The following is a 25016-nucleotide window of genomic DNA, read 5'->3' as shown; positions in this document are numbered from 1 at the left end:
TCAAACGAGTGGGTCCTTATTTTGGATTTCGTAATATTTTGACCAAACTTAGTATAAGTTCGAAGATGGGACACAGTGGGGCATTCCACCGGTAGTGACTAATTGGGTCCAAACTTTACTTACTTACTTATTAAGTTGGCCCATTACAGAACATTTGTTCCATAGACCGAACTAAGAAAAGATCTCCATTCCTCTCTATTTTTTGCTTGACTTTTTGGAATACCGCGCCTTTTCATTTCTTCATCCACTTGTATGCTCCATCGAAGATTAGGCCTGCCGATTCTGCGTGCATCGCCATGTGGAATGTATTCATATGCCTTTTTAGCGGGTTCATCATCGCTCATTCTTATGATATGACCTAGCCAACGCAATCGTTGCATCTCGATACGTTTAACCATATTCATGTCTATGTGTAGCTGATATAGCTCGTGGTTCATACGACGTCGATATTCACCGTCAACGCAAATCGGCCTGTAGATCTTTCGAAGAATTTTCCTCTCAAACACACCAAGCACTGCCATGTCTCCTTGCGCAAGTACCCAGGCTTCGGAGCCATACATTATCAGCGTTTTGTTAAGTGTTATTTTTGTTTGACGAGATGTGGCTTTGTTTTTAAATTGCTTACATAAACCATAGTAGCATCTGTTGGCCAATACAATTCTTCTTATTTCACAAATGATATTGTTTGTTGTGTTTATGGCAGTGCCGAGGTAGACGAAGTCTTTAACTACCTCAAAATTGTAGGTACCAACTTCCACAGTTTGTCCGAGCTCTGTGGACGCTTTGCGCGTCGACACCATCAATTTGGTCTTTTCGCCGTTTACCGCCAGACCCACTTTCGACCTTCATAAAGGTATCAGTTACTTCCTTTTCTGATCGTCCCATGATGTCTATGTCATCAGCATAAGCAAGTAACATGTGGCTATTGGTGTAAATTGTGCCATTTCTTTTGACATTTGCATCTCGTATTACCTTTCTAGCAAAATGTTGAATAGGTCACACGAAAGGCTGTCTCCCTTGTCTGAAACCTCTTTTGGTACAAAATTCTTCGGAGAGGTTCTTTCCAATTTTAACTGAGGACCTAGTATCAGTTAAAGTCATCTTACAAAGCCGGATGAGCTTTGCGGGGATACCAAATTCAGACATTGCATGGAATACCTTTGATCGGAGGGGACTGTCGAATGCTGCTTTATAATCGACAAAAAGGTAATATGTGTCGATCTGCATCTCTTGGGTATTCTCTAGGATTTGCCGCAGGGTAAATATCTGGTCAATGGTGGACTTGCCAGGCCTAAAGCCACATTGGTATGGTCCAATTATTTCGTTGACCATTGGCTTTAGTCGTTCGCACAATATCCCTGACACTATCTTATAGGCAATAGGGAGAAGACTTATGCCCCTATAGTTGGAGCATACAGTCTTATCTCCTTTCTTGTGGACGGGACATAGGATGCTCAGGTTCCAATCGTCGGGTACGCGTTCTTCCTGCCAGATGGTGCTAACTAGCTGATGCATACACCTTATCAGCGCGTCGCCTCCGGTTTTAAACAGCTCGACTGGTAAGCCATCGGCTCCTGCTGCTTTATTATTCTTCAGCCGGTTGATTGCTGTTTTTACCTCATCTTGGCCGGGCGGTATACATTCTATACCATCTTCTGGGATTGGATCTGTGGTATCATCGTCTTCGCTACTATTGGATACCAGCAGATTGGAGAAATGTTCCTTCCATATCCTGAGCACGCTATCTCTATATGTTACCAGATTACCTTGCTGGTCTCTACAGGAGGATGTGCCTGTACCAGAGCCATCTGTTTGATGTTTCACTCTTTGGTAGAATTTTCGGACTTCATTCTGGCTCCTGTACATCTCGATTTTTTCACACTCCCGCTTTTCCATTTCTCTCTTTTTCCTGCGGAAAAGACGTTTCTCCTCTCTCTTTTCTCCCTGTATCTCTCTCGTGCGCTACGCGTTGCTACGGATTGTAAAGTAGCCCTATATGCCGCATTTTTCTCTTCGGTGGCAGCACGACACTCCTGATCATACCATGGATTCCTTGGTGGAGGACTCTGGTATCCAACTATGGATTTTGCGGCTGTTTGCATGGAGTGGGCAATATTTTGCCATTGTGTTGTTATGTTATCGGGACAAGGAGTGCTCGCGTTAAGCAATTGGGCTAGTTGAGTGGAATATGCTGTGGCTATCTGTTGTGTTTGCAGCCTATCGATGTCCAACTTCCGCGTTGTGTCTGTTCATGCTTTATTTGCACGTTTAGACGGGTACGTACCTTTGCTGCAACAAGGTAGTGGTCCGAATCAATGTTTGCGCCTCGGAACGATCGTACATCCAACACGCTGGATGAATGTCTTCCATATATCACAACATGATCAATTTGACTGCTTGTTCTTTGATCTGGAGACAGCCAGGTGCCCTTATGAATATCGAGATGATTAAATCTGGTACTGCTAACTACCATGTTTTTTGCAGCTGCAAGTCTATCAGCCTCATACCATTGTCAGATGTTTCACTGTGGAGTCTGAATTTTCCGACTGTTGGGCCAAAGATATTCTCCTTTCCAATTTTGGCATTAAAATCGCCTACAATGATTTTAATGTCATGGGCAGGGCAACGGTAATATGTTTCTTCTAAGCGCTCGTAAAATATATCTTTGGTCTGTTCGTCCTTTTCTTCAGTGGGAGCATGAGCGCAAATAAAGCTGATGTTGAAGAATTTAGCTTTTATTCGAATTACAGCAAGTCTTTCATTCACTTGGGTGATGCTGGATACCAGATGTTTTAGTCTCCGACTAACTACGAATCCGCAACCAAACTCATGCTTTACGTCATGGCAGCTATAATACAGTGCGTCACCTTTAGGTGTTGTTGTGACGCCTTTCCCAATCCATCGTATTTCCTGTATGGCAGTAATATTGGTCTTGTACTTTTCAAGTACGTCTGCCAATGCGAAGACTGCACCTTCTCTATAAAGAGTGCGAACATTCCAGGTGCAGATTCGCAGATCATGGTCCTTAAAACGTTTGCGGGGGTCGTCAACTTTTGAGGGCTTTGTTTTTCTTATCTTTCGTTGTTGTGACGCCAAGCTTTACACATCGCAATATTTCTTTCAGACCTAGATCAGGTTCGACAATCAGGTTCGACAACAACTATATTGGCTACCCCCCCACACAAAATGTCAAAAAAAACTGTTTTTAAAACTCCTCTCGAATCGCGTTGACTTTATTTTGCAAAAAGTTGTATTCCCTTCCCTCATTACGATTGTAAAAGTTTTTCAGGCCCACCTCCATATTTCCTAAGTTAATGGACCGAAAGCTTTAGAAAACCCCTACGCCTACCATGTGTAGTGGCTGTATATACATATTTTGCATGTCCTAATATTTCTGGCAATCATAGATAAGGTACCAAGATGGGCAATCTTTCGTGTACCGCTCCCTCTAAAGTTAAAAAATGTCTTTCTATAGTATCATCCTTTAGGCTAACAAGGGTAGATGCTCTTTCTTAAGATGCAATTGTTGATATGTTTGGATGAAATCCGTTTCAGACAATTTGGAGCAGATTTTGAACTGTCTCGCCGTTCGGTGTTCGCTAAAATATGTATATCGCATGATAACTCTCGAAGAGAGTTACCGATTTGGTGCAAACTTGCTTTAGCGAACTCCTTGATCTTGTTTTCAGTGATAGTTTGTTTTCGTGAGCAACACCATGCTTCCTGGCATAATGGTCTAAGTCCTACGGTGACCAACTAAAATGGCTGGTGGGCGCGGCAAATAAGATGGACTATGCGACGTATTCCTTCAGGTAATTACTCCGCAAAATTTCAATACTTCATCTGCTTTTAATCCATATCAATTTTCGTAGCAAAAGGTAAGATTTTTTTCGGAACGTCCACAATCGTAAGATAAATACTCATAAAGCCTCGTTCAAACAAAGCTCCAAATTTTGGATAAAAGGATATTGGTTGTATAGCCGGTAGTCGATCTGTCCATTGATGTCGCAATTCACACATGCTGAGGGTATATCTCTGCAACCTAAGCCGAATGATACCTTTTTAATTGGTGTACCTACATAATAATTTTTTATTAGTTTTGCAGGGATGCCAAATTCAGACATGGTTTGGAACATTAGTGGGCTGTCAAAGGTGGCCTTGTAGTCGACGAATTTCTCTAAGATTTGGCGTAGAGTGAAGATTCGGTCTATTGTCGATTTTCCAGGTCTAAAAACGCTTTGATATGACTCGATTATTCCATTGACCGTTGGTTTTAGCCGTTCTCATAATACGCTAAACGGCTTTGGTATGCGATGGATAGGAGACTTATGCCTCTGCGCTGGCACATACCGCCGTGTCTCTTTTCTTGCACATGGACATAGCAGACTGAGGTTCCAATCGTTGGGGTATGCAAATTTTACTAACTAACTGATCGATACTCCTTATCAACTTTTCACTACCGATCTTGAACAGTTCGGCATGCACCACATCAGCTCCTGCTACCTTATTGTTCTTAAGCCAATCAATTATTTTCTTCACCACACTTTAGCTAGGGGATAAACACTCAATAGTAAGCACTGAAATGCTCCTTTCAGATTCTCAGCATACAAGCTGCATAAGTAACCAGGTTCCCTCCATCATCTTGGTAGGAAAATGTGTCTGCCTCCTTTAGTCTGGTTTGTTATATTCTGGTAAAATGTTCGGACTTCTTTTTGCGGTATTTTCGTATTCGATACTACAAGTGCCAGCACCATATCCTTTACATTCTCGTAAAATTTTTGGACTTCATTCTGACACCTGAACATCTCTAGTTTTTTTAAGATAATTTTTTTTCTGCGAAAGGAAAGGAAAAGTTCTGAAAACATGCGTTTTCTTTATTCTCTTCTCTCGCTAGGCTTTTGAAGTCTTTAGTATTTGCAGCTGTTTGGCTTACAGCTTTCGTCCTGTATTAGTACGCACTTTTGGCGTAACATAAAAACGAGTCCGTACCTTGGCTGCCACAAGAAAATATTCCGAACTGATGTTCGTTTCTGGAATCGATCGAACATGTAACACACGAAAGATTGTCTTCCGTCTCCTAGAACAATCTTAATTTCGTGACCATTACAACGGTCGTATGCTCTCTCTAGGTTCTTATATAATATATTCTTAATCTTTTAACCTTTCTTTTCTGCCAAGTCACTGGTTGATGCAGATGAGATTGATGTTAAAGAACTTTGTTTTTATACGGGTTGTGGCAATTCTATCATCTACCGAAGTGAATCTGGAGACCAGGTTTATCATAAATTTAACACCTAGCTTGTGTTTCATTTTATGGCAGCTACGAGCATAACACAATAATACAAGTATATCATTCCACATGGTGTTTGGAGACTTTTCATTTCCATGGATTTCCGCCAGTGCGCAAAGTGCATCTTCTCTGCAAAAATACGACATTCCAGGTACATTTTCACAGATCATACCCCTAAAATGTTTACGAGGGTTGTCAAAGATTAAGGTTTTTATTGATACCTCTTAGTACTTGGTTGGACCTATACAGGCATTTGACATATAGGCCGAACTAAGAAGAGATTTTCATTCTTCTCTATTTGTTGCTTTATTTCTCCAATTTGGATACCGCTTTGTTCAATTTCGTCTTCCAATTGTTTACCGTATTTATATAGCTTTTTAGCGAATTGCAATCGTTGCATCTCGAAACATTTAACTATACTGGTGTCTTTGTATAGCAGATTCAGCTTTCATACGACGTCGATGTCAATATTCAGATCTTTCGAACATCTTTTTCTGAAACACACATAACAATGCTTTATCTATTTGTTCAATTACCAGGCATCGGAACCATACAATAGCACAGGTAATATCAGTGTTTTGTAAAAATTTGTTTTTTTATTGACGATATGTGGCTTTGTTTTTAAGCTGTTTAATTAAGCTAAAGTAGCATCTGTTGGCCAAGAATATTCTCCTTATTAAGCAATTGATGTTGTTTGTTGTGTTTATGGCGGTGACGAGGTAAACGAAGTATTTAACTTTCTCAAAATTATATGAACCAACTTCCACAGTTGGTCCAATTTATAGGGACGCATATCGCGTCGATACCATTAGCTTGGTCTTATCGCCGTTTACTGTCAGACCCACTTTTAACGTTCTTAAAGATATCAGGTATTGATCGATCCATGATGTCAATATCGTCAGCATAAAGAACTAAGATGTGTCTGTTGGTGTATATTGAGTAATTTCTTTTGAAGTTGTATAATCTTTTCCAGCAGCATGTTGAGTAGATAAGACGAAAGCCTATCTCCTTGTTTAAAAGATTCTTTCCTATTTGAACTGAGGAACGGGTATCAGTTAGAGTCACCTTACAAAGTCGAGTGAGCTTTGCAGGAATACCACATTTAGACATGATTGGAATACATTAGAATACGTAGGGAGCTGCCGAAGGCGGCTCTATAAACGACAAAAAGATGGTAAGTGTTGCGCTGCATCTTTTGGGTCTTTTCTAGGATATGCCGCAGGGTAAGTGTCTGGTCCATGGTGGATTTGTACGGTCTTAACCCATTAAACGCATTGATATGGCCCAATTATTTCGTGGACCAAAGGCTTTAGTCGTTCGCACAATATTCGTAGAACAAACTTATAGTGTCGCCTCCGGTTTTGAACAGCTCGGCAGGTAGGCCATCGCCTCCTTCTGCCTTATTATTCATCAGCCGATTTATTGCTGTCTTTACTTCACCTTGGCCAGGCGGTATACATTCAATACGATTTCTGGGATTGGATCTGTAGTATCTTCATCGTCAGCGCTACCGTTGTTAAACGTTAAACGTTTCGAGATACAGCGATTGCATTGCCTAGGCCATGTCACAAGAATGAGCGATGATAAACCCGCTAAAAAGCTGTATAAATTCAGTAATTAAATGAAAGACCAGATTGAACAAATTATCTTTCCATATCCTGAGTGCAATGTATCACTTATTAAATTATCTTGCTGGTCTTTACGTGAGGATGTGCCTGTACCAAAGCTATCAATTTGAAGTTTCACTCTTTGGTAGAATTTTCGGACTTCATTCCGGCTCCTGTAAATTTCGATTTTTTACATTCCTCTCTTCCATTCTCTTTTTTTTCTGCGGAAAATGCGGTTCTCTTCTCCTCTTTGCTCCCGATACCTCCCTCATTCACTATACGTTGCTACTGATTGTAGATTAGCCCTGTATGCCGCACTTTTCTCTTCCTGGTCATAACAAAATTCCATAGTGGAGGTCTATAGTATGGACTTTGCGGCTGTTTGCATGTAGTGGGCAATACTTTGCTTTGATTCAGCATTAGGGCCAGTTGAGTGGAATATGCTGTGGTTATCTCTTGTGATTGTAGCTTACCAATGTCCAACTTCCGAGAGGTGTCTGTTACTACTCTATTTGGTACGTTTAATCGGCTACGTACCTTTGCTGCTACAAGGTGGTCTGTTTTGCTCCTCGAAAATATAGTACACCCAACACGCTCGATGAACGTTTTCCATCTATCAACTTCATACCATTGTCAGGTATTTCACTGTGGAGACTGAATTTCCCAACTGTTGAACCAAAGATATTCTCTTTTCCAATTTTAATGCTAATAATTTTTATGTCATGTCAAAGCAACGGTCATATGTTTCTGGTAAGCACTCGTAAAATATTTATTTTTGTCTGCTCGTTCTTGTCTTCAGTGGGAGCATGGACGCAAATTAAGCTCCGACCAACTGCATGCTTTTTGCCATGGCAACTATGGTGTTGTTGTGTCGCCTTTCCTACTCCATCGTATTTCCAGTACGACAGTAATGTCGGCCTTCTACTTTTCAAGTACATCTGCCAATGCGTAAACAGCACCTTCTCTATAGAGAGCGCGGACATTCCAGGTGAAGCTTCGCGGATCATAGTTCTACTTAGTTCAACTAGAGGGGTTTATTTTTCTTTTCCATTGTTTTTTCATAGTATGTTGCTTTTTCGAGCGATGTGTTACTAGCTCAATGCCCAACCCAAGTTTTTAACGTTCTTATGGGTGAACGTGCGGCACATGTTAGCTTCCTACATTTAAAGGAACGTGCGACACATGTTAGCTTCCTACATTTAAAGGGTTTTAAATGCAGCTCCTCAGGTGACACAACGGGGAGTTCAGTGTCCGCTTGAGATGAAAGATGGCTCAAGATATATCCTTAGCTTTGACATGCATACGCCGTTCAGGACCTTTGTTTTCTATCTGTCATCCCCTACGTCCACCTCTAGCGGTTATTAGCGTCAGCTCAGCAAATATCCCCTGTCCACTGAAAACGAAAGGGTGCCCAATTAGTTCTGAACTTCGTCGTTTTAAATCCGACCAAAAACATGTCCGATTAAAAACCTTTGAATCACAAGGAAAGACTTTTCTTTTATTAATGAGTGCAGCTTAAAGTTTAATTCAATAATAGGAAGTCCCCCTTTTAGTCCTCGAGTCTGAGCGACGCATTTAAAGACACCACCTCTGGATAAATTGTATGTTACACTGAGGGTTTGTGGTATCGTTAAAAATGTTTTAAGGCATCTAGCTTAAAAATTAAAACTGGGTTTGTCGATTTGTCTTTACAGAACGAATTTTAGATAAAAAATCATCCATCATTACCCATCTAAAAATAGGTTCTTTAAATAAATTTATTTCAAATATTATGATTACAAATATGGTCGCCTCATTTGCGGCTTCGTTACTTAGACACAAATTCATTTAGTAAATTAAAATGGATTTGTCTGCTGAGATAATGTTTTAAAAGCCTTAAAACATTTAGTCAACTTCCAAAAAATTACGTTTCTTGAAATGAAATTGTCGTCTTTAGTAGCGAAGCGAGTGGTCCATCACAAAGGTGTCATTAAAAATACCACCAAAACACAATTTAAATGGCGAAACTTTTAAACCACACAACCACCTTCTGTATCCATCTCTTTAAGGGATATCTCCAGATGAAACTTTGATGAAATTATCAACTAAAACAAACAAACAAAGGCAGACGACATAAGAAAGTGATACGACTATTACGAGTAATAATGGTTAATGTCCTGCCTGTGTTTGAATTTATATGGGTAAATATGTGTGTGTGTGTCTGTTCCTTTTCACGTTTTTATGGATTTTTAAGACCCCGACGTGCTCAGCCTCTGAGTACTTTTTTAAAATGACTACGCCGATTTAATGACTTATGTTCAGTACACACCCTCTCCAAATGGGATAATAACAAACCACACCGACTACGTATTACCACAGCTTCTTTGACTGTAGTGCCGCCACAAATGTCAATAAATTTTTTGAAGATTTAAAATTTTGTTGTTCTTGTTTTTCTTATTATAATTTTTTTATTTACGTTTATGTTCTTTGTGAGTTTTGGAAAAAAGGACATTAAAAAGTGAAAGGTGTGCATGTGTGTCTTTTTACAATGCCAAAGACATTGTTGACTACCGTAACAATCGGTCGTGTTAATGTTCGGGTAAATACGTGAGAGCCGGTGTTTTGAAACACCTTCATATGTGAAGTCACGTGTGTTTGTGTGTGTCTACATTACACAGTGATTTCTCAAGGGTATAGAATTATGAAATCATTTACGAAAACTGGTTTATTTAATGAACTGGGAACGTCAGTTCCTATGGCACAAATGGCTCTACTATTAAGGGCGGGAAGAGTGGATACTTCCAAATATCTTTCTGCTGTTTCTCTAGTGATCACTGTATGGAATGTATCCATAATTTTGAATTCATAGTGGTCAAAAATTTTTCCTACAAAACATTATGGATTTAGGCCACTTAATTTGGTGTAGCCCCCATATATGATATCTACCATTTTGAGGTACTTCAAATGTGGTAGCTGCATTATTTTACATTTCCTCACCAAAAAATATGGACGTAGATTCACGTTTTGTTATTACTCTAATATAACGTTATCTTCAGATTTCATAAATTTTGAAAGTTTTAGCTACGCTTGTATACGAAACAATTATGGTCATAGATACTAAAAATTATGGGGCGACGTACAATGGTTAAGGAATCGATTTTTCTGGCCAAAAACCCAATTTTTGTGCGTTACCGATTGTATATTTCTATTGAAACTAAGGAAGCCAACATATTAATTGGAAGGTGTGGGCGTGGCATGCTCTTAAAGACGACTATTTTTTCCAATTTTGAAGAATACGTAATTTTTGCTAATTTCTGGAGAACGAAATAGCTATTTCTCCTAAACTATGACATCCAAATATTCATCGGGTACCCTATAAAGTATATATATTCTAGATCAGGGTACAATTTTAAGTCGATATAACCATGTCCGTCTGTCCGTCCGTCTGTTGAAATCACGATACAGCTCGTAGGATATATCGTTTCAGTATTTTGAAGCGTTTAGCCTCATTATCACACCGAAATGGCTTTGGTACTTAGTCTTCGATTGGGGTATAAAACTTTCTCCCAGAAACTTGTGGGTATAGGTCCACGCCTTCATATAGCCCCCATAGAACGGTACCTCCCGATTTACGGTGTTTTGAAGGTTGTGGCCTCAATATTCCTCAGGAATGGCTGAAATTTAGCTTTTAGTCTTCGTTGGTGATATAAATTTTTCCCCCAGAAACTTGTCCGTACAGGTCTATGCCTTAGTATAGCCTCCACAGAACGGTACCTCGCTATTTCCGGTATATGGAAGGTTGTGGCCTCAATATTCCACCGAAGTGGCAGAAATTTGGTACTTGGTCTTCATTTGGGGAATTAAACGTTCCATATGAAATTTGTGTGTATAGGATCACGCCTTAGTATAGCCCCCATAGAACCGTACCTCCCTATTCCGGTATTTTGAAGGTTGTGGCCTCAATATTTCACCGAAGTGGCTCAAATATGGAATTTGTCGGCATTGGTCCACGCCTTAGTATAGCTAAATCGACTTAGCATTTTACGCTGATCAAAAAAAAAAACTCGGATGTACTTTGGTGGGTCTAAAATGATTATTTTGGAATAACAAAGCTAATATATATAGCTAAAAACAATCCCCTCCGAAGTTGACCAACCCAGCAAACTTTTTAAAGACCGAGATCAGCGAATCTGCACCGACAGATGTACTCACTTGTCGAACGACGTACACGAATTAACCCGTTTCCACGACGCAATTCGTCATTCATAGTAACAAGCTTCATTCTTTCTCATTGTTTTCTTTTTTTACCGAAATTTGAACAAAAGCGCACATAATATACACTAAATTCGACAGAACATGCAATAATCTCGTTTTTATATGAGTGTTTTACATGTTTCTGCACACTTTTCATAAATATTTCCTTTTAGTTCTGAAAATTTTCTCATTTGTTAGGGATGGGACATATTTATTCGTCGTTCGGAGAGTATTTCTACAGCGTAGATAAATCGTCGTTCTCTCACAGAATTTTGTATGGGGAAATAAGTAATGTATTCTTAGATATGGGTCGAACAAGGAACGAAGTACCGTGGAAACGGCACATTTGCAGTTAGTCATAAGTTTAACATCTGGTCTCCAGCTTTACCCCGGTAAATAGATAAAAGCTAAAATTTACTTAATTAAAGCGCTCCTCGTCCCGATAAAATATCAGCACAGTGGTAAAGTATTGCCCAAACCATGCAAACAGCCTCAAAAACCATACTAAAGTATCAGGGTGACGTAGGGGATGAATGATACCAAGCAACGGTCTTGACCGGCTTTAACATGGCAAAGCCCAGGATTTATCTTGGTCCCTCTTTCATCTCAAGTGGACACTGACCTCCCCGTGGTGTCACCTGGGGAACTGCCTTTAACACCCGTTAAAGGTAGTGAGCTAACATGTGCCGCGCGTTCACCCATAAGAACGTTAAAAACTTGGGTTTGGGCGTCGGGTTAGTAACCCTCCCCTAGAAAAAACATCCTACTATGAAAAAACGAAAGAAAAGAAAAACAAACCCCTCTAAAGTTGACGAACCCTGCAAACGTTTTAAGGACCATGATCTGCGAATCTGCACCTGGAATGTTCGCACTCTTTATAGAGAAGGTGCAGTCTTCGCATTGGCAGACGTACTTGAAAAGTACAAGGCCGATATTACTGCAATACAGGAAATACGATGGATTGGGAAAGGCGTCACAACAACACCTAAAGGTGACGCACTGTATTATAGCTGCCATGACGTAAAGCATGAGTTTGGTTGCGGATTCGTAGTTAGTCGGAGACTAAAACATCTGATATCCAGCTTCACCCCAGTGAATGAAAGACTTGCTGCAATTCGAATAAAAGCTAAATTCTTCAACATCAGCTTTATTTGCGCTCATGCTCCCACTGAAGAAAAGGACGAACAGACCAAAGATATATTTTACGAGTGCTTAGAAGAAACATATGACCGTTGCCCTGCCCATGACATTAAAATTATTCTAGGCGATTTTAATGCCAAAATTGGAAAGGAGAATATCTTTGGCCCAACAGTCGGGAAATTCAGTCTCCACAGTGAAACATCTGACAATGGTATGAGGCTGATAGACTTTGCAGCTGCAAAAAACATGGTAGTTAGCAGTACCAGATTTAATCATCTCGATATTCATAAGGGCACCTGGCTGTCCCCAGATCAAAGAACAAGTAATCAAATTGATCATGTTGTGATAGATGGAAGACATTCATCCAGCTTGTTGGATGTACGATCGTTCCGAGGCGCAAACATTGATTCGGACCACTATCTTGTTGCAGCAAAGGTACGTACCCGTCTAAACGTTGCAAATAAAGCACGAACAGACACAACGCGGAAGTTGGACATCGATAGGCTGCAAACACAACAGATAGCCACAGCATATTCCACTCAACTAGCCCAATTGCTTAACGCGAGCACTCCTTGTCCCGATAACATAACAACACAATGGCAAAATATTGCCCACTCCATGCAAACAGCCGCAAAATCCATACTTGGATTCCAGAGACCTCCACAAAGGAATTCATGGTATGACCAGGAGTGCCGTGCTGCTACCGAGGATAAAAATGCGGCATATATAGCTACTTTACAATCAGTAGCAACGCGTAGCGCACGAGAGAGATATCGGGAGAAAAGGAGAGAAGAGAAACGTCTTTTCCGCAAGAAAAAGAGAGAAATGGAAAAGCGGGAGTGTGAAAAAATCGAGATGTACAGGAGCCAGAATGAAGTCCGAAAATTCTACCAAAGAGTGAAACATCAAACAGATGGCTTTGGTACAGGCACATCCTCCTGTAGAGACCAGCAAGGTAATCTGGTAACAGATACAGATAGCGTGCTCAGGATATGGAAGGAACATTTCTCCAATCTGCTGGTATCCAATAGTGGCGAAGACGATGATACCGCAGATCCAATCCCAGAAGATGGTATAGAATGTATACCACCCGGCCAAGATGAGGTAAAAACAGCAATCAACCGGCTGAAGAATAATAAAGCAGCAGGAGCCGATGGCTTACCAGCCGAGCTGTTTAAAACCGGAGGCGACGCGCTGATAAGGTGTATGCATCAGCTAGTTAGCACCATCTGGCAGGAAGAACGCGTACCCGACGATTGGAACCTGAGCATCCTATGTCCCGTCCACAAAAAAGGAGATAAGGCTGTATGCTCAAACTATAGGGGCATAAGTCTTCTCCCTATTGCCTATAAGATAGTGTCAGGGATATTGTGCGAACGACTAAAGCCAATGGTCAACGAAATAATTGGACCATACCAATGTGGCTTTAGACCTGGCAAGTCCACCATTGACCAGATATTTACCCTGCGGCAAATCCTAGAGAAGACCCAAGAGATGCAGATCGACACATTTCATCTTTTTGTCGATTATAAAGCAGCATTCGACAGTCCCCTCCGATCAAAGGTATTCCACGCAATGTCTGAATTTGGTATCCCCGCAAAGCTCATCCGGCTTTGTAAGATGACATTAACTGATACTAAGTCCTCAGTTAAAATTGGAAAGAACCTCTCCGAAGAATTTTGTACCAAAAGAGGTTTCAGACAAGGAGACAGCCTTTCGTGTGATCTTTTCAACATTTTGTTGGAAAAGGTAATACGAGATGCAAATGTCAAAAGAAATGGCACAATTTACACCAATAGCCACATGTTACTTGCCTATGCTGATGACATAGACATCATAGGACGATCAGTAAAGGAAGTAACTGATATCTTTATGAAGGTCGAAGCAGAATCTGCGAAAGTGGGTCTGGCGGTAAACGGCGAAAAGACCAAATTGATGGTGTCGACGCGCAATGCGTCCATTGAGCTCGGACGAACTGTGAAAGTCGGTTCCTATAATTTTGAGTTAGTAAAAGACTTCGTCTATCTCGGCACCTCCGTAAACACAACAAACGACATCAGTTGGGAAATAAAAACACAACAAACGACATCAGTTGGGAAATAAAAACACAACAAACGACATCAGTTGGGAAATAAAAAGAAGAATTGTATTGGCCAACAGATGCTACTTTGGTTTAAGTAAGCAGTTTAAAAACAAAGCCACATCTCGTCAAACAAAAATAACGCTCTAAAAACACTGATACTACCCGTGCTGATGTATGGTTCCGAAGCCTGGGTACTTGCGCAAGCAGACATGGCAGTGCATGTTGTGTTTGAGAGAAAAATTCTTCGAAAGATCTACGGACCAATCTGCGTTGACCGTGAATATCGACGTCGCATGAACCACGAACTGTATCTGCTATACAACGACATCAATATAGTTAAACGTATCGAGATGCAATGATTGCGTTGGCTAGGCCGTATCATAAGAATGAGCGATGATGAACCCGCTAAAAAGGCGTATAAATACGGGCCGCTTGGCGGTGCACGCAGGTTGTGCTGGCCAAGGAAAAGATGGCGCAAACAAGTGGATGAAGAGATGACAAGGCGTGGTACTCCAGAAAGCGAAGCAATAAACAGAGAGAGAAATGGACATATATTCTTAGTTCGGCCTATGGAACAAATGTTCTGTAATGGGCCAGCTAAGTAAGTAAGGCGCACCGTACATGACACTGTTTTATAAGAAGGCGATACAGTCAGTGCATTGTCCCAATTTGAACGTCTATATCTCAAAAATAATAAAGCCGAAGAAAATATCGTTAAGGTAAATTTTAACTGCTACAACATTTGCGGTTTCCAAGCAAAATCGTGAAGACCACAAAAAATCGTAAAAGTGTGATCTTTGACTGCGATTTATTTACAAATCCCTCCAGCGATTTTTTGTTGTTTTGATTTGTCTCATCTGTGAACATTGTAGTTTCAGAATCCGCAAAGCTTCTTTTCTAACTCACTCGGAACCAATAACTTAATTTTCAAATCGATAGCTTGTCTAGAAATATTTTTGTCACAACTTTTCATGTGAATGCATCCACTGTGATGGACTTTTTTGCAAGGGATCATTTAGAATTAATTTTTTTCCAATCCTACAAAATGTAATGGTCCCTTGGATATTTTTCATAAAATTGTTAAGGACCTCGATTTCATGTTCCATCATTAATAGACCTATTTTCTAGCTGATACCTCAATGTCCTGATTTTTTTGAAGACCATGTCCGTTTCCCTATTTTCGAGCACTTTACATCTTTCACAGAATTCCTTCCTGCAATCACAGGTAATTTGATTTTGGGAATTGTTAAATCTAATAATTTTTTTTTTTTTTGTGTTATAAAACGATCCTCCACTCCTGAAGAGAGAGATTGCTATGGCGATCCTCAGGATACAAAACGCCAAGTTATATTCCAAGTTGCGATGATACAACAGTAGTGTTGACAAGTAGAGTCTGTTGAATAAAAACGAAAGCTGCAGTCCATACAGCAAGGTGTCAAATTAGATTAACATGTAAATACGAATGACATTATAAAACATGCAGATAAAAAATATACGACTCACGAAGACCTGGTTGAGATCAATTTAGCGTGTGTATAAATCGTCGTATGGGCAAAACAAGGACTTGCATCAGCATACAAATTTCGCAGCAAACCAGCACTGCAACATGATAACAAGTACAGCAAAACGATAGGACATAATCCAAATAGACAGCAAACGAGCAGTAGCGATGAGCACTGGAACAAATAGGCTGTGGGAATAAATAAAATGAAGGCCAAATTGGGGAAGGGGAAAGGAGAGTGTGTATTAGTATAGTATGAGATCAAGCAGACTTATAAATTAATATCACAGATATCGAGATCACAGTATGATTAAAGTGTGTGTGAGGTTATAAGGAGATCCTCGCCTGCTTAATGAAATCAAGCAGGAGTCTAAAAATGTCTACATCTCTAGACTTAAGAAGAGGAATAAGTTCATGGTATGTGTAGAATAGTGTAGGAAAGGAGTCACGAATAGATGAAAATTTAGGACAGTCGAAGATTACATGCTGGGCATTTTCAGGGATATTGCATACCTCGCAGAGATTCGAATTCACAGATCCAATACGATGTAAATGGACTTTATCATAGGCATGGCCAATCATTAGCCTATTGATGAGTTTAGTATCCTTAGGGTTGAAGTTCCCTTTGTTGAACCATGGTTTTGAATATACATCTTCAAAAATTTGGAAAAAATGCCTTCCTTTGGATTGGGAAAGCTCAACAAACTCTTCATTCCAACTCGCCATAACCATGTTTTTGATTGCCAACAGCGCTTCCCCCGGAGTTAGGTCAGCATCAACCGGTGCACCGACATCAGCCGCCTGTTTTGCCAGATAATCGACTTCTTCATTAATCTGGATACCCCTATGGCCTGGAGCCCAAACAACATGACATATATCAATCAAAGAATCCTGTAGAATGTTATGAAAATCTGCTACCAAACAATTGTCCGATTCAGCAGCGCCAAGAGCCTTACAGGCCGCAAGGCTATCGGTGAAAATGACAACTTTATGATAGCCTTCCTCCACTGCTAATTCTAACGCCTTTCGCAGCGCGAACAGTTCGCCGAACGTTGAGGAGGTTTTTATGTTCAATTTAAACAAAAAACGGTGATCCTTCTTGACATCATATACGCCACAACCAGTTGCAACTTCAGCCGGCGAAGCATCTGTTGCAAAGATAGCAAAATTGCAGTTACTATAATAAGCCAATTCGTTGTTATATATCGCATGGATGACTTCATTGCCCAGATTATGTTTGCTAGAGGGTAAAAGATTAGATCGTATGACTAATCTGTCCTGTCGTGTAAACGACGTTATTCTAATTCTTCTGAATATTTCGGCAAATTCATGAAACACCACACTGTAGCTGGATTTAACCAATGGGTTGTCAGCAATAATTCCATAAAGGTACTTGTTTCTTTTTAAGTTGTTGATAATTTCTTTCGCAGTCAAGATCTTTGCCCTGTATTTAGGAGGCATTTCACCTGCCAAGGCATAAACTGAATGGTTGGGGGAGGATCTGGTAACTCCCAGGGATCTCTTAATCAACTCATTTTGCATCCTTTCTATTGATTTATTTACATACATCGGAGAATTGGCTGTGGTAGTTCTGCCATATTCAATTTTTGACCTTACAAGACTTTTATATACTTTTAGTGAAGTTTTGGGATGGAGGCCTCCTTTAACTGCTGTCAGACACTTCAGAAGTCTAGACCTGTTGTTCACCACCTCGCTAATGGATGAATAGTGATCAGCAACCGTCAGAGAATTTGACACCACTCTGCCAAGGAACTTTAACTTTCTTACTTGTTGAATCGGTCTACCATCCACAGTTAGTTGGATTTGTTTTATACTGTTTTTTGCAAAGTACATAGTGCTGGACTTCTCAGGATTGAATGTTAAGTTTAGTTCCGCACACCTTCTTTTGAACATACCAGTTTTCCTTTGTAATTGTTGTAAAGCCAAATCAAAGTCATGGTCAAACACCATGATTATGAAGTCATCCGCATACTGGAATACCAATGTTCTGGAATCCTCAATATCATGTAGATGCGCTGTATATAAATTAAAAAGAAGGGGAGACAGACAGCTTCCCTGTGGGAGGCCATCTGCCACCTCAATCTCCTTATCACCAAGCTTCAAAACTCGCCTAGACATAAAGTTGACGATCCAGTTGGAGATGTAGGTATTTAAACCTATTTTCTTCATAATTTCAGCCAAGATATCAATACGCACACAGTTATAGGCATTACCTATGTCCAGGGAAAGGACAAGGACTTTATAATTGTTGGCTTTAAGCAGAGCCACACGATGCAAGAATTCATTTATACATGTGGAAGTGGACATTCCACTTCTATATGCAAAGGAACGCACTGGCAAAATTCCCCATTTTCCAAGTGTTCAAGAATAAAGTCTTTAAGCATTAAGTTTATGCACTTGATAAAAACCGATATCAGCGAAATCGGCCTGTAATTTTCAATGAGATCTAAGTCCTTGTTAGGTTTCGGAATCGGTACAATTTTTATAACTCGCCAACTATCCCTTATTGCATTTTCCATAAGTGCATTGGTCATCGCAGTAAGTAAAGCCCTTTTTGACAGCCCAGGGAGAGCCTTTAACATCTCATAAGTAATGCCGTCATGGCCTGCAGCAGAACCTTTTTTCTTCTTAAAGAGAATGTCCTCAAAATGATCATAGTCCAAGACCACCGGATCAACATTATTACAGGGCTCAAAGGATGCTTGTCTGCTCACCATATTTCCTGGAACCTGGTCCTTCAAGAGTTCCAAGTAGTCACCATTATTTTCATCATTCCAATTACTTGATACAGCCGACGCTCTATTCCGCACATTGTTGATAAAACGCCATGCTGCACGTGAATTTGACTCTTTATTTACATCATCTATTTTCGCCAAAAAACTATCACTCTTTGCCTTACTAACCATATCTTTCCACTTCTCCACCTCCTCCCTGGCTTTGATGAGATTCTCATAGCAGGGATATTTTCTTGCTTTTTTCATAGCAGCCAACTGTAATCTGTATTGCGTCGCCAACTGGTCATTCCACCAGTACTTGGGAGTTCTATTATTATCCAGTTTAGACGTAGCCGCTTTAATCTCATCACTTATCAAGTCTTCTATAGCTGCAAAGTCAGGTTCTAAGTCAAGCTTGTTTAGCGAGCTGATTAATTTTTTCTTGTGAAGAAATCTTCCTTGTCGGGCACCATGTCCCTCAATCACCAAAGAAATTGGAAGGTGACAACTGCCACCCCAATGTCCCTCAAGTACATTCCACTGCACATTCAGACCAGCACTAGTAAAGGTCAGATCCAGAACCGATCCCCGGGAGTCCCGATTCCTTTTAAATGTAAAATTTCCATTATTGACACAAACGAGATTCGCCTCCGCTGTAGCAATCTCCAGCTCCTTTCCTTTCCGAGAGACCACATGATCCCCCCAGCAGGAATTTCTGGCATTGAAGTCGCCACATAAAAGGACATTTTCAAAATGTTCCAAAAACTGCAATAATTTAGAAACTTCATATTTAAAATCCTCGAAGGACATAGAGGGTGGGAAATAAACAGATGCAATCACAAGAATTCTGACGTAAATTGAGAGTTTTGATGATAATAAATGTCATAGTTGGTAATGTAGGAAATCTTAGCAAACTTTATTTTCTTTTTAAGACCAATGGCTACACCTCCATAACCATCAGCCCTAAATTTTTGTAAAAGATTGAAATTGATTAGCTTATTTTTGTTCTTGATATCTTCTGCAAAGATTTCGGATAATATTACAATATCATACTGATATTTATTTAAGTAGAATTCAATAAAATTTTTATTACTTCTAAATGATTGAATATTAAATTGAAATACCTTTGTTGTATCCATTTTAACAGTTGGGTACTTCATGGCTTTCATCGCCATTTACAGCAACACCACATTTTTGGATTCTAGCTTGGAAGTGGCCCATGCTCCGTCGCCGCAATGTTATTTGTTGTTTTAAAAAAGTCTTTCATAAAGTTGAGTAGCTCTATTGTGATTTTCTCCAATTCAGTGGTTTTTAGGTTGTCATGCATGAAAACTGGCTTAGAAGGAGATGGTTCGTCAAACATTCTTCTGCCCATTTGGACTCCAGGCCTATGGACATATGTTTTTTTCGGTTTTTTTGCAACCGAGCTGTATGTGAAAGGCGTGAGAATCATATTGACATCCTTGTCAATACTGTCAGGTACATTTTGTTTGCCACCATCGCTGCTTTTTTTACCACCTGTGGGAAGAGACGGAAAATTATTATCATCCCATAAGATTTCAAAACGGTTCTGAGTATTATATGAGTCGAAGACCTCCCTTTTTGTCATCTTCTTTCTGGTCATTATTTTGTTCATTTCAATATCTTTTGCCCATTTGGGGCATTTCTCTTTTTCCTTGCACCCATGGTCAGTTCCATTGCATAAAATGCATGATTTAATTTCACAGTCATGATTGCAGCTTTCATTGCCGCATTTTAAGCACCTTGAATTGGACCGGCAACCCATTTTTGTGTGCCCTAGTCTGCCGCAGTTTAAACACTGCCTTACCGCAGGGAAATACGTGCTGACAACCAAAACGGTATGATTGAAGACCACCCATGCAGGGTGATCATCACCACAAAAACCAGACCTTAATGGTCTCAGTTGGCCGAGGATTTGCATCATCATTGCTGTCTCTTCTCGTAAATCTTTTGACTGACATCACTTTTCTTTCGGCAACTATCCCATTTAACAATTCCTCTTCAGAGAAACTGAGGGGAACGTTTCTGATCACGCCATACGTTTCTACAAAATTTTTTGGCACAAAAGCCCTCAATTTTAACTTTTTAATTTCATCATTTTTCAGGAATGCATTAGCGGAAGCCGCATCTTCAAAGGTTATTCTATAAGCGTGACACCAATAGCATCTACCCTCTTAATTTTTGTTAATTCCTCCGACTCCACTCCTTTCATTTTATCCATTAAATATAGCCCGTTTTTAATACGGTTTGTTTTTAATATTATCAGCTTCACTTGTATCAATTAATACCATGAACTTACCTCGAAAGTCCTCCTTGTAAAAAATCGGCTCATCATTAAAGCGTCGTTTCTTTTGTCCTTGGCTATTCGTGCTGCTTTGCAGCACACCATCTTCATTGCCGTTACCGTTATTTTTTTGTATTTGCCTTCTTTACATTCTGCATACTTTCGGCACGTACGCCATTTTCTAATGCTCTTTTACTCCTTGTACATACACCAGCATCAACTGCAGCACCACTCACACACACACTCATACTCTGAGGTACAGACGGCAAAACGTCCATAACCTCACACCCTTCAGCCATATGCGTGGCCATAATCAAAAAACCAGTTATACCCCAAAAATGGCAGGAAGACTCCAATTCCAAGCCTTCACACACCAAATAATTAAAATAATTACACCACTAGCACCACTAGCCGCAAAAATCTGCTCCACAGCCACACAAATCCACACAGCAAAAAATTCTCCAAAAGACTCAACAGTTAGGCTTCACAGAAAAACTTTGTTGTAATGCTCCACTTATACACAGTTTTATGACGTCCGTACGCTTCAATTGCTCAACCAGGAATGTAAATCTAATAATAACGGAATAATTTTCCAATTCTTCGAAACAATCACTGTGCATTGATTGTTCACAACAATGTGTGTGTGTGTGTGTGTGTGTGTGTGTGTGTGATTGTGCGTTTTGTTTATATCGTGACATGTGGGTAATTATGCATATGTCTTTTGGTTCCTTTAGTTTACGAGGCAATTCCTGGGGTCTTTAGAGATTTGTATTGAATTTGCGTGTATGTCGTTACGTGTCGGAAGCAATATGCAATTGTTCACTTCAGCAGGACATATAAAAGGGAAAATGCCTACATAACGCATGCTAAGACTACCGCCCTGTCAATACCTACACCTACACAAAATATTTCCACCTAGCTGTGATTTTGAAGGACAAATGTTGTAACAACCCCTTGCAGTTATTAACACGCCCCACATTACAACTTATTCCTGTTTTCTTTCGACTCTTTTAATACCTCCCTTCCCATTGTCCTTGCAAATGTTTGGGTACAATTTTATTATTATGTTTCATCATTTTCATTTACGCTTATTATAATATCTTCTTTGGTCGTATATTTTTTTCGAGGTTTTTTAATTGATGCCAACCCTTTCGAGGTATTACGCTGTTGTCCTTCTTGTCGTTATTGGTGTTGTTGTTGTGGTCTAAGTGGGATTCCAGCCGCTAAATAAATTTTATTTTTATTTACATTGTTGATTGTCAGCGTCAATTATTTAACCGTATTTTGTCAAAATGTCATTGCCAACAGTGCGAAGAATTTACATTCTAACTTATTGGTGGATGATTGGGAAGGGGGTAAATTCAAAGAGAGAGGGTATTAGGTGACAGCATTTACACTCTACATAACTACCAAAGATATGTATTTTAAAAATAAGAACAATTTTTTATAGATTTTTTATGGATATATATTCCCGACGTTTAGACCTACAAATATTGAATTTTTTAAGACGTCAGTAAAACCTTAAAATAAAGGCAATTCAATTTAAGAAATTAGAAAAATATTGAAATTATGAAGAGACAGAAGGATCACAGAGCTGTTCTACTTGATTTTTTTCACAAGTTTTAAGGACGAATATCAAAAAATCTTCTGCTAATGACGGAAAATGTAAAATCTTTGCTTAGGATCAACATTTCTGTGCGTTCTACACTGAAAATCTTATGGAACTTTTTCTATTCGCATGTTACAAACCGCCTATATAACCTAACATACCTACCCCTTACTAACTTCAACCACTCAATTGCGTCAAAAAAGATGAACTTATCACGCCTGAATTTGTCAATACAATAGCTTACGCGGAATTGCTTGTATTTACCAAGTTTTTTTTTCGTTTTGTTAATTTTATTCATTTTTTTCAACTCTTTTTTTTAATTTCTTGTTCATTGTTTGCCCTGAACATTTTTCTTGTGAACAAAACAGAGAAAAAATCTGGCAGACAATAGGCAAAAATTGCCTATTAAGAAGATGACGCTCACACACTTTGCGCCACAAGTTGCCGCGTTGCACATACAACTTTTTTTTTCAAAAGAAATTGAAGAAGTCCTTTTGTACACCTCAAATGCCTTTGGTGGCATTGTCAAGCCATCAATGATGGTACTCGCACGACAACCCTTTCTGCTTTGCCACGGCTTTCATTTCGACTTGAATTTTCTTGAGTTCATTTATGGGTAAATCTTTTTGTAAGTGTGCCCTCTGTTTGTGCGAGCGTGTGTGTGTTAGTGTGCAATTCGTTGCTGTTTGTTACCATCAACCCATCTTTCCATGTTGCCAGATGATAAATGCAAAATACTTTGCATACTTTTGGGGAGTTTTCCCTTTCGAAATATTGTCAGCATTACAATGCGCTATTTGCACAGAAAGAAAGAAAAGGGTATATCGAGGAACAGTGGTTTGATAGGTATATAAAGGGTGAAACAACAACATCCAACACGAAATGCATTATAGTAAATAGGAACAATCAGTTTCATTTCGTTTAAACCTTTGATTAAACGCTTCCTCTTATTCCTTGCAGGGGCAGAATATCTAAACAGATAATACTCGTTGTTCTTTCCATACCAATGCGGCTTTAGACCTGGCAAGTCCACCATTGACCAGATACAAGGTGGCGCAAAAGTAGTCCTCCTATCAGAAAATGCTATAAATTTTGCGATTGGCCCCTAATGTCACTTCTGTTTTGATATTTGTGTAGTAAACACATGTTACGCTACACTGCTCCAAAACGCGGAATATTGGTGACTATTTATTTGACCAATAATCGGTCGGTTTTCATCAAAAATAATCATGAGTGATAGGCGCATTTCCATCTTAGCGGGTTCGTAAATAAGCAAAATTTACGCTTCTGGGGCACTGAAAATCCGCGTGTAACCCATGAAGAGCCATTACACCCGCTCAAAGTCACAGTAAGGTGTGCTGTTTTCGCTGGAGGAGTCATCGGACCTTTTTTATTCGAAGACGTCGCGGGCCAAACGGTTACTGTGAATGGTGCGCGCTACAGAGCAATGTTCAACGAGTTCTTTTTGCCGCAACTTGATGAATTGGGATTGGAAAACATGTGGTTCCAACAGGACGGTACAACGGCACACACTGCACGTGCCACAACCGATATGCTGAAGGATGTATTTCCCGGGCGCCTAATCTCCCGTTTTGGCGATTTGCACTGGCCAGGAAGATCGCCTGATTTTACCGCTCCAGACTTCTTTTTGTGGGGCTTTTTGAAGTCGCGGGTTTACATCAAGAAGCCTCAGCCTCTTTCAGCTCTCAAAGACAATATCCGTCAAGAATGTGAGGACCTATCGCAGGAAGTTGTGGACAAAATGATGGAAAATGCCATAAAAAGGGCTCAAATGACAATTAACTGTGGCGGCGGACATTTATCTGAAATCATATTCTCGACTTGATGTAAAAAAAAATTAAAAGACCAAATAAAACTAATCCACAAGAAGAATCAAAGGTTTTCATTTTTTTGTTTAATTACAGCCAAAAAACATCGGAAGTTTACTATTGCGCCACCTTGTATTTACCCTGCGGCAAATCCTGGAGAAGACCCAAGAGATGCAAATAGACACCTACCACCTTTTTGTCGATTATAAAGCAGCCTTCGACAGCCCGCTACGTTCAAACTGACACAAGATCTTCAGTTCAAATAGGAAAGAATCTCTCCGAAGAGTTTTGTACCAAAAGAGGTTTCATGCAAGGAGACAGCCTTTCGTGTGATCTTTTCAACATCCTGCTAGAAAAGATTATACGAAAGGCAAACGTCAAAATAAGTGGCAAAATCTACACCAATATGGGATCATGGACGATCAGTAAAAGAAGGAGAATCTGCTAAAGTGGGTCTGGCGGTAAACGACCAAGTTGATGGTGTCGACGCGCAATGCGTCCATTGAGATCGGACCAACTGTTGAAGTTGGTTCCTATAATTTTGAGGTAGTAAAAGGCTTCGTCTACCTCGGCACCGCCGTAAACATAACAAACGACATCAGTTGTGAAATAAAAAGAAAAATTGTATTGGCACTGTATTGCACTACAAAAACAAAGCCACAACTCGTCAAACAAAAATAACAC

The 25016-nt window shown here is 39.8% G+C and overlaps 1 protein-coding gene across 1 annotated transcript; it reads right to left on the bottom strand.

The window, feature by feature from the left end:
* Nucleotides 1-15612: 15612 nt before the first annotated feature.
* LOC141391283 (uncharacterized) lies at nt 15613-21442 on the bottom strand. Its single transcript, XM_073964194.1, has 2 exons — nt 20910-21442; nt 15613-20107 (listed from the first exon to the last, which is right to left on the bottom strand). Exon 2 carries the CDS (start codon nt 19397-19399, stop codon nt 18161-18163), a length of 1239 nt encoding a protein of 412 aa, XP_073820295.1. The 5' UTR covers nt 19400-20107; nt 20910-21442; the 3' UTR covers nt 15613-18160.
* Between the last annotated feature and the right edge of the window lie 3574 nt (nt 21443-25016).

The sequence above is a fragment of the Musca autumnalis genome, unplaced genomic scaffold (assembly GCF_047663935.1).
Source record: "Musca autumnalis isolate F117 unplaced genomic scaffold, ASM4766393v1 scaffold_1, whole genome shotgun sequence".
Classification (NCBI taxonomy): Eukaryota; Metazoa; Arthropoda; class Insecta; order Diptera; family Muscidae; genus Musca; species Musca autumnalis.
This window is presented reverse-complemented; position numbering and strand designations above follow the sequence as displayed.